At 51.4% G+C, this 10,732-nt stretch overlaps 1 protein-coding gene across 4 annotated transcripts in view; it reads left to right on the top strand.

The window, feature by feature from the left end:
* Nucleotides 1-6,235: 6,235 nt before the first annotated feature.
* Nucleotides 6,236-10,732, top strand: part of VTCN1 (V-set domain containing T cell activation inhibitor 1) — a 53,941-nt gene continuing 49,444 nt past the window's right edge. For all 4 annotated transcript variants that reach the window (XM_077768001.1, XM_077768010.1, XM_077767992.1 and 1 more), the window contains exon 1: nucleotides 6,236-6,326. In XM_077768001.1, the coding sequence (XP_077624127.1) occupies nucleotides 6,284-6,326 (43 nt within the window). In that variant the 5' untranslated portion in view covers nucleotides 6,236-6,283. The remainder of the gene's footprint in view (nucleotides 6,327-10,732) is intronic.

Raw genomic sequence — 10,732 nt, 5'->3', positions numbered from 1 at the left:
TCATAATTTTTAAAAGCTATTTGTATTCTATTTACTGTAACTTGTATGTTCATATCTTTTGCCACTTTTCCATTGGGTTGTTGACCTTCTATATTTATAATAAGGAAATGTGTAGAAGGAAAATGTTATGTGAGAAATACAAGCTCTTCATTTGTAATATGAGCTGCAAATAACTTTTTCAATTTGCCATTTGCCTTTAGATCTTGCTTACAGCATCAGTTGTATGTGTGTGAGACACACAGAGAGAGAGAGAGAGAGAGAGAGAGAGAGTGAGAGAGAAACCATCCCAAAACATATCAGTTTAATGCAACATTTATTTGGTCAGGATGCAATGGTGTGCTCAGCTGAGACCACTGATCTCTGTTCCATGAGGTGTCGGCTGGGCTCACTTAGGCTTTAAAGTCACCCAGTGGTTGAGGACCTCAATCACAAGTCTGTGGGTTGACTGATTGTCAGGAGAGATGATGGAGACCACTGGCCATTCAGCAGGCTAACCTAGTATTCTTCTCACGGTGGCCACAGCTTCCAAAAACAGCAAGAGATACAAAAGAGATACAAAAACAGCATTTTTCAGGACTCTGCTTACATCACCCTTGCTAATATCCCAGTGGCTGAGCCCAGAGCCAGTGTGGGAGGGGTTTGCACAAAGCCTTAGATACAGGAAGCCATGATCCTTTGGAGGCCTTTCAGTATAAGAATCTTCCACAGTTTGCTTTTCAGAGAATTTTTGTAAAAGGGGCTCAGATTCTCAAAGGTAAAACCTGCAGACAGCTGGAGCATCTATGCCTTAAAAGGTCGTGAAATCTTTGTTATTTTCATTACTAGGATCCCATCTATACACACAGGCAAGTAAGCCTGGGGAAGTCAAATTATGGATCTTGGATAAATCCCTTAATCCCTGAGACTCAGTTTCCCATTTGTAAGACTCACCGCATAGGCATCATCAGGAAAATACAAATCAAAACCACACTGAGATGTCACCTCATGCCGGTCAGAGTGGCTAAAATGAACAAATCAGGAGACTTTAGATGCTGGCGGGGATGTGGAGAAACAGGCACTCTCCTACACTGTTGGTGGGAATGTAAACGGATACAGCCCCTCTGGAAAACAGTGTGAAGGTTCCTCAAAAAATTGAAAATAGAATTATCCTACGACCCAGCAATAGCACTGCTAGGAATTTACCCAAGGGATACAGGAGTGCTGATGCATAGGGGCACATGTACCCCAATGTTCATAGCAGCACTCTCAACAGTAGCCGAATCATGGAAACAGTCTAAATGTCCACCAACTGACAAATGGATCAAGAAGATGTGGTTTATCTATACAATGGAATACTACATGGCAATGAGAAAGAATGAAATCTGGCCATTTGCAGCAACATGGATGGAACTCGAGGGTATTATGCTTAAGTGAAATAGTCAGAGAAGGACAAATATCACATGTTTTCACTCATATGTGGAACTTGAGAAACTTAACAGTCCATGGGGGAAAGGAAGAGGGAAAATAGCTACAAACAGGGAGGCAAGCCGCAAGAGACTCTCAAATACAGAGAACAAATTGAGGGTGGATGGGGGGGAGGGGAAAATGGGTGATGGGCATGGAGGAGGGCACTTGTTGGGATGAGCACAGGGTGTTGTATGGAAGCCAATCTGACAATAAATTATATTAAAAATAAATAAATAAGTCCTGGGGATATAGTGTAAAACACACACAAAAAACAAAAAACAAAAAAGCAAAAAACCTCACCCTACAAGTTTACAGTAAGGATCGCATGAGCTCAAGGCCTTTGGGCAAGTGCAAAGCCATCAGTGGTGTTCTCCTATCAGCCAGAAGATGCCATGAGGGCAACTTTAAGCTGGTGCACAGGAGAAAGTGCAGATACTCAATGAGAAAAGAGAGCTCCAGGAGACTGGGCTGTTTAAAGAATTTTTGGGGTGCCTGGGTGGCTCAGTAGGTTGGGTGTCCAACTTCGGCTCAGGTCATGATCTCACGGTTCATGAGTTCGAGCCCCACATCGGGCTCTGTGCTGACGGCTCAGAGCCTGGAGCCTGCTTCACATTCTGTGTCTCCCTCTCTCTCTGCCCCTCCCCTGCTCACACTGTATCTCCCTCTCTCTCTCTCTCTCTCTCTCTCTCTCTCTCTCAGAAATAAATAAAACATTAAAAATTTAAAAAAAAGAAAGTGAGAGAAAGTGCTTTAAAAAAATAAAGAATTTTCAAAAACATTCATGAGAAGACCTCTTGGTTCGAGAGACATTAAGTTATTCTCGGTCTCTGTGTCTCTCTCCCCAGGACTGACCAGGAGAAAACAGATGTGGTCTTTGTTCCACACATGTGCTTTCCTTTTGCGCTAATTCTGAATCGTCCCTCTCTCTCAGATGCAATGTGTTCTCCCTCTCCTGCTCCGAATAGCTTTGATCCAGCTCACAAGACATCTTTTCCGGAAAGTGTTTGATGGATCGCACCCCAAGCTGATCCTTGCCCAGCCATCCATCAAATATTACCACGTCCTTTTTAGGCGTCTGGCCCAGTGCGAGGACCTGGTGACACAAAGATGAATGAGGCATAGTTTTCATCCTCTAGCTGCTCACAGGCTGCTGATGAGATAGCTGCATAAACAGGAAGTAGCACTATCATTGTGTGCTGTGAAAGAAAAACGTAGTTTTTTCAAGACGCGCAATGATCCTTTACCCTACGCATACCTTCTACGGGTGTGAAATCCGAAATGAATAAGATGCCTCTTCTCTTTTTAAGGGGCGTCTCGTGCAGGTGTCAGACAAGTCAGCAGTCGCAATCCAGGACCACAGAAGCAAGCGTGAGGTTCACATGGGAGCCCAGATTGAAGCGTTCAGGGAAAGTTTCCCATAGAATTTATCTCAAACAAGAAAAAGCAGGGGTGGATGCCAGGGAGACAAAGCCGCATGTACAAAGGCAGACTGGCTTGGGGGAGGTGGCATTTTGGAGGAGCCCAAAGCCGCTCAGCATGCCTGGTACGAAGAGAAGGGGGGAGGTGGGAGCCAAGTAGCCAAGTCTGGAGGCCAGACCACAGGCATTGGGGAACCGTTGATCATCTCAACCTGCGAGGTGGTTTGGTTGCATTTTAGAAAGATCACTGTAGCAGAGGGCGGTAGGTCAGCACATATACGGGCAGTCTGGGGGCAGGACGGTGACACAAGAGACTGTTTAAAATTCTCTTCAAATGGGAAATTATGAAGGATTGAATTTAGGTAATACTACTAAAGAGAGTAGAGAGAAGGGGGTGAACTGGGAGGCAGAAAGGAAGCATGTTATGGGCTGAATTGTGTCCTCCCCTGAAACAATTCATGTGTGAAGTCCCTGGGACCTCAGAATGTGACCGTGTTTAGAGAGATCTTTTTTTTTTTTTTTAGAGAGTGTGATCCCACATGTGCAAACAGGGAGGGGCAGAGAGGGAGAGAAGGAGAGAATCTTAAGAAGCTCGATAGGGTTCGATCTTTGGAACCATGAGATCATGACTTGAGCCAAAATCAAGAGTCAGACACTCAACCGACCAAGGCACCCAGGTGTCCCGAGAAGGTCTTTAAAGATATGATTGAGTTAAAGGCCATTAGGATGAGCTCTAATCCTATATGATTGTTGTGCTTATAAGACTGGGATAGAGACACACAGAAGGCAGACCACGCAAAGACACCGGGAGAAGCCAGCCATCTACAGACCAAGGCCAGAAGCCTCAGAAGAAACCAATCCTGCTGATAGAGCATCGTGGACTTCCAACGTCCAGGATCAGGTGAAAATAAATCCTTGTTGTTTAAGCCACCTTGTTGTAGTACTTTGCTACGGCATCCTGAGCAAACACCAAAAGGAAGAATCAAGAGATCTGGGGGCAACATGGATGGAGGGGCTGAAGGAAGAGAGTAGAGGGTGACTTCCAGGTTTCTTAATTGGCCCTCTGGCATGTGGCAATGCCACTTTCCAAGAGGTAGAACTCAGGAGCCGTGGGGGTGGAGAGAGGAGATGATGCGTTCCATCTTGGACATGTTCACAGTCGCTGTAGAATCAGAGAGCCCCATCGCTCATGGGAGAAGTGAAGAAGGATGGCCTGGGCGCGGGACAGAGCAAGAGGTGTTTCTCAGGGAAGAAAATGTCTAGAGAGGCTTTTAAACCCACGATCAATGTCTCAAAGCCTCCGTGTCTCTCTCTCTCCCTCTCTCTCTCACGCACGCGCACATACACACAAGCTTAGGTCGTTCTACCATTTTGCAATCTTGGTCTGTCGCTCGGCAATGATTTTTCCATTGTTTTATGTGCGTCGCTCTTCGGCTTTAGAGTCAGAACAAGAGCAATGTCTGTCTACTTCTCCAAAGGCCGCAGAGCGCTCTTAGCTCTGGGTCCCCNAGGCTGGCCCCCAACGGAAGCTGCCCATTGGTCGCTCCCTGTCTCCCTCCGCGGGTCGGCCTGGGGTTTCCTCCAAGGCCTTCGTCGCGCCTCCGGTAGCGATCACCTGAGCGAAGGACACAGGCTCAGTGGCCCTGCTCCAGCGTGTTTGAGGTGAGAGCGCTCTTTTTTACACTCTTTGAGGAGTTGGGCAGAGACCCTGTGGGTCTGGAAACCAGCGCCCCCACTTAGCCCCGCCTCCCAGGCCCGGAAGGAACCCAGTCAGCAGCGACGCATCCTTGGTTTAGGTAGTCTGGGGGCGGGCAGGCGTGGACCCCCTCTCACGGACTTCCCACTCCAGTCCAGCGACAGGTGCCTTCCAGAAAGGCACTTTGCCCAGAGGTGCGTGACTTATTAAGAACCCGGGACGTGGGGGGACCTGGCTGGCTCAGTCCGAAGAGCACGCGTCTCCTCGTCTCCGGGTGGTGAGTTCAAACCCCACGTTGGGTGTAGAGATTACTAAAAATAAATAAACTTAAAAAAGAAAAGGAAAAGAACCCAGGACTTGGCTCTGGGTGACTTTGAAGCTCTCTCCACTGTTGAGTGACGCCCGCCCTTGTCTTTCCCCCGCCCCCGGTCTCCCTCCCTTTCGGGGCTTACTCCCGCACACCACCAAGGCTGGAATCCGCTGCTGAAATCCCGGGGCGCTTTACCCTGGAATACGCGCCGTGGGCCAGGCAGTAGCCGGCGAACCAGTTTGCCAGTCAGTGGATGTTTACTCTTCAGGGCGCTCCTCCGGGGCGTGGAGGGCACGGCCCGCACAATAGGAAGAGAGGAAGGGAAAGAGCTTTGTGCCTTAAGAACTCGCCGTCTCCTTGGAAATCTGAGTGCTGGATACAATGTCAAGGATCGGATTTTCTTTCTTTCTTCTTCTTTTTTTTTTTTTAATGTTTTATTTATTTCTGAGAAAAAGAGACAGACAGAGCATGAGCAGGGGAGAGGCAGAGAGAGAGGGAGACACAGAATCAGAAGCAGGCTCCAGGCTCTGAACTGTCAGCACAGAGCCCGACGCGGGGCTGGAACCCACGAACCGCGAGATCATGACCTGAGCCGAAGTCGGACGCTTAACCGACTGAGCCACCCTGGGCCCCCCACCCCCGGCGCCCCAGGGATCGGATTTCTGACCCAGTCGCCAATAGCTTCGCTGCAATGCCAGTCAGTGTCTTCTGGGAGTCTGGAGACCATTGGGAGGTGGACCGGCCGGCCCTTGAACCTGAAGAGGTCTGCCCACCCAGCTGGGCCGTCCTCCGGGGATCAGGGGAGCTCAGTCCTCAGCGACAAGCCGGGTGCCCTTGTCCTCCCTGCTCACGGCCTTGCTGAGGTCACCCCCCCCCCCGTATGACTCTCCCTCCAGAGACCCCAGCAGTGGTGGCGGGCCTCTGCCGGAGCATCGGCTGCCCCCAGGGATGAAGACTCCAGCCTCCCAGCTTCCTGGCCGAGCTGCTTGGGGCTGTTCCAGAGCCCTTTCTCATTTGGAGGTTAAATCTCCATCCGCCCCCTCCCCCCCTTCCTGCATCAGGAGGAACAGACGTGTGCTGAGCACAAGCCCTGCAGCAGGGGGCCTGGGAAGCTTTGCCCTGTCACGCTGTCTCCCCCCAGGTCAAGGCTGGGAGAGGCGCCCTGCGTGCCTGGCCCTGGCCTCCCCGGTTGGCGGTTGGCGGGAAGCAGGCAGCCTCTGTGCCTGCGGGGCCTCCTGCCCAGCGGCCGGTTTCCTCATACCTGAGCCGTCCAGGGCCGCACGCACCCCTCCCGGCCCAGCTCGCTATTTAAGGCCAGCGCGCTGGCGGTGGCTGTGAGTCACGGCCAGGGAGGACAGCGGCAGCTCCAGGCACCCCAGCACCCAGCACCCAGCGCGCCGCGGGAAGGGGTGCATGCCCTCGCCATGGCTTCCCCGGGGCAGGTCATCTTCTGGAGGTAGTGTGCCCTTCTCTCCCTCCCGGTGAAGGGGCCGGGGCTGAGGTGTTCGGGGAGTGCTGAGGACAAGTGGGCTGTCCCCTAGGACTCCACCCAGACCCTTATCTGATCCAGCGCACGGCTGGCAAGAGGCCTTGCCCAGGCCAGAGCCTCACTGGGCTTGGCTTCACATCACCCCCCAGCCACTCAGGGCATCTCTTTTTGGGGTGTCTGGCTTTCTGCCCTGGAGGGCTGGCCCCCATCCGGAATGCTCTGGGTCAAAGCTTGTGTGCGTCAGGCTGAGAGCCCCACGGAGACATCAAGGCTCTGGGGCTCCCTGAAGATGGATGGGATGCAGGGGATGGGGGGCGGGGGGGGCATGCGCTATATGCACTATAAAGTCCCCAGGATGAAGCAGGCGAGTTCTCTGAGCCTTCTCTGTGGGCTCTGACCCTTCCCAGTACTGCTGAGTAAATCATACCAACACCCTCCTCCACCCCCAGCTCCAGGATGGGGTCCCTAGCTGTCCTGGGGGCTCCCTGGAGACGAGACCCCAGGGCTGCTGCTGAGAAAGCAGGCCTTTGCTAAGGCCCGGATCTGGTCTGCCCATCCCAGGGGATGGGGCAGAGTAGGGAACGATAGAGAAAGAAAGAGAGAGCAGCGGAGGGGCACCTGGGTGGCTCAGTCAGTTAAGCCTCCAACTTGAGCTCAGGTCATGAAGTCAGTTAAGTGTCCAACTCCAGTTCAGGTCATGATCTCATGGCTCATGAGTTCGAGTCCCGAGTCGGGCTCTCTGCTGACAGCTCAGAGCCCGGAGCCTGCTTCGGATTCTGTGGCTCCCTCTCTCTCTGACCCTCCTGCACTCATACTCTGTCTCTGTCGTCTTACTCTCCCACTCAAAAATAAACATTAAAAAAAATTTTTTAAATGAAAGAAAGAGCAAGGGAGGCACTAGAGGAACGTATAAAATGCAGCAGGCACGTAGAGCAGACAGGAAGGAGGGCCCCGGGCTGAGAGGAGGAGCAGGGTTCACAAAGAAGAAAGTCCACTCCTTGCATTTTGTTCCTCTCACTTAGCTACCTCTAGGTGCCTCTTTTTCCCTCAGGACGTCACTTCCCTTTCTGGAAAGAGAGAGATGGAAAGTGAAGGAAGCTTTTTCCTGAAAGGGCTGGTGGTTCAATGTCCCTCACAACTCAGGGTGGTGTTTGGTACGTGAGGGCTCTAGGGGCTGATGGAGAAGCCGGTCCTCTAATTTCTAGGTGTCTTTTCTAGAGAAAGGAAAAGGAGGGAAGGGGGGAGGAAAGGAAAGCTCCGATTAACAAGGATGTTTATGAAGAGGCTGTGAGAACGTTACTTCCCAGCAGCAGCCTAGAAAATTCTTTCCTTTAGGGGCGCTTGGGTGGCTCAGTCGGTGGCGCGGTTGAGCGTCTGACTTTGGCTCAGGTCTTGATCTCACGGTTCGTGGGTTCGAACCCCAAGTGGGGCTCTGTGCTGACAGCTTGAGCCTGGAGCCTGCTTCACATTCTGTCTCCCACTCTCTCTGCCCTTCCCCTGCTTGTGCTGTCTCTCTCAAAATTAAACAAGCATTTAAAAAAAATTTTTTTAAGAAAATTCTTCCCTTTTAAGAAAAATGACAGCTCCTTCACTTGGGTCCCTTTGGAATAGCCAGTCCTGCAGGGGGGGGTTGAGGGCGAGCTGTGTGTGGTCAGCAAGGCTGACACCTCCCTGTGCCCCCCAAGGACACCCTGCTCCCAGGGGAAGGAGCAGGTAGTGGAGAGCTTCCCTTCAGGCTTTCTGTCCTACAGGAATGTCCCAGGAAGCACCCACGTCAGAAGAGCTGGTGTTTTGCCAGCACCTTCTATCCCCACGCCCCAGGCTAGGAGCCTTACAGAATCTCCTTTAATCCTCAGCAGAGCCTGTGAGAGTTCATTATCACCTCAGAGAAGTTAAGCCTGGCGCTCAAGGCCACACCGCGTGCAGGGGGCGGGGCGGCATTTAAATCCTCTCTCCCTAACTCTGAAACCCCAGCCGTCCCCTCTGGGCCACGATGGCTCCCCTCCCTGCCTTGCCTGCCCCAGCTCTCCCCCGCCCCCGCCCCCATCCCTCCATTCTGGTTTGTAGATGCGAAAAGCTTCACTTGCAACAAGTAGGTCTGTTGTTCCAAGGATGGATGTGTGGGCTTTCTAATAATACATTACAACCAGCCTGACTGGTTTTGCTGGTGGATTAGCAGGAGGTGGGTGTTCAGAACGCGCATTCCCCACCCTTTAGAGACCCAATGGGATCAACAGAGGCTCCTCTTGCCGGCCCCAGCATGCCTCATTAGCTATTCATACCCTGCAGTTGCAAAGGCCACAAGTCACAAGGGCAGATCTTTTGTGCAAAGAGGCCACCAGGAAGAGGGTCGGTGGGCAGGCTCAGGGGGAAGCAGGATCTGGAGAATTCATCCCAGGGAAGCCTGGGAGCCCACCTGGGGGAAGCCAGTATCCACGCGTGGCCCCAACAAACCCTCTCTCTTTGCCGTAATTTTCTTCATTCATACTAATTCCTTTCATTGCAGTGATCATGACCGGGGTTGATGTGGGGGAGCCTAAGAGAGGGCCTGCTGCCCTCCACAGACCCAGTGGATTTGTCTCTTAAGTAATTACCAGAGAGCTTAATACCTTCAAATCTCGTGCTCAGAAATGCATGCCACTCAGGGATGGAATGCCAATGGCAGTTTCTGCTGAGCCTGACCTCCTTGGTATATTTAAGTGCTTTGTGATCAGAATTTTCCTCCCCTCTTCGCATTGTAGCTGTAAGTGGGAACAGCATTTGCCCACGGAACATTTGTGCAGTACCCACTAGGAGTTCAAGGATAGAAAGGTCATGACCCCTGCTCAAAGGGGTTATGTTATGGTCAACAACGTTAATGCAATACCGTCTATGTGCATCGGACTAAGCACTGGGGCAAAGGCGGCTAAAGCACTGATGAGATTATAGCCTAATGGAGAAGGAAGATTCCAAAACAGATAATTCCAGTATGCTGTTGTTAAGTTATGAGATAATAAGGCAGAATGCAAGAGCAGCATTTCCCTAACCTGAGGCTTTGGGGAAGGTTTCCTGAGCCAGGTGATGGCCAGGCCAAGTCTTGAAGGATGAGTTAGTGAGATCCAGGTGAAGAAGGGGAGGATGGACACTCTGTGCAGAGGAAAGATAGAATAGAATAGAATAGAATAGAATAGAATAGAATAGAATAGAACACAACACAACACAACACAACACAACACAACACAACACAACGCATGAACCAGCTACTCTCCTCTCATCATTAGAGTGTGAAGCATGAGGCAGGGGTGCTGGGATGAAGCGGGAGAGGCAGAACCAGGTCATGATGGACCTTATCTGTCAGGCTCAAAGTTTGTTGTTGGGATGAGGAGCCAATGAAGGCTCTCAAGCAGGGGAATCACAGTGGTTTTCATCTTGCGCGGGTTAGTCCAGAGGTAGCGTAGAGGATGGATATGAGGCCAGTGGGCCCGGAGGCCAGGAGAAACCGCTGCTGTCAGCAGAATAAGGAGTAGTGAAGACCTGAAGTGGAATGATGGCTGGGATCTAGAGGGGAAAATCCATTCCAGAAACAGTTAGAACTTAAAATCGGTTAATATATGAAAAATGAATAGAGGGGCAGGTAGATGGAGCAGGAATAGATGAGGCGAAGGGCGGAACCTGGAATGAGCCCCATGTTTCTGGGTTGGACAGAGTGTGTTGGAGAAGAGCCAGGAGAGTTGAGAGTTGGTTCAGTCTGATACGGGTTGAATTTGAGGGTCCCCTGGGACTTCCCATTGGAGATGTGCAGCAGGCAGCAGAAGGCAGGAGACGGGAGAAGTCAGGGCTGGAGACAGCAGTTAGAGAGCAGTTGAGGGGAGGGAATGGTTGCCTGGGTTTCATCTAAAGAGAACACACAGAAAGAGAGGGCAAGGAGCCAGCTGAAGAAATGAGCTAAAGAAAACTAACTTTTACAGGTGGGCAAAGGAAGATGGGTTAAAGAAAGAGCTGGGAGTAAATGGTGGAAGAGGCAGGAAGAGACCAGGGTAGATAAGTCTCAGGAATGTCACCAGAGCAAAGTTTCCTAGTGGTTCTCGGGCTGGAAGGGTGTCATTCAGGCTCAGTAAGGTCTGGGGCTGACTGAGAGATCCAGTCCAGATAAGAATATGGCCTACGCAGCATTTCAGCAGAACTCACATGGCTTTGCCCAGAACATGAAGAGGGCAGACTTCCAAGTAGACCCGGCACCCAGATGAGGCCAAGTAGGGCAGGGACCCTCTGAGTCTAGCCTGAAGAAGCTCTCATGGGCATGCTGAGTGTGCACTGTCAGCAGAGAACATCAGAGCGCTGTATCATCTGGTAGCTCTCCTTCCAGAAAGCAGACACACAACTGTAGAAGTGAG

Source organism: Crocuta crocuta, unplaced genomic scaffold (genome assembly GCF_008692635.1).
Source record: "Crocuta crocuta isolate KB4526 unplaced genomic scaffold, BGI_CrCroc_1.0 scaffold180, whole genome shotgun sequence".
NCBI classification, from domain to species: domain Eukaryota; kingdom Metazoa; phylum Chordata; class Mammalia; order Carnivora; family Hyaenidae; genus Crocuta; species Crocuta crocuta.
The sequence above is the reverse complement of the archived record's forward strand: the minus strand, read 5'-3'. Positions and strand labels throughout refer to the sequence as shown.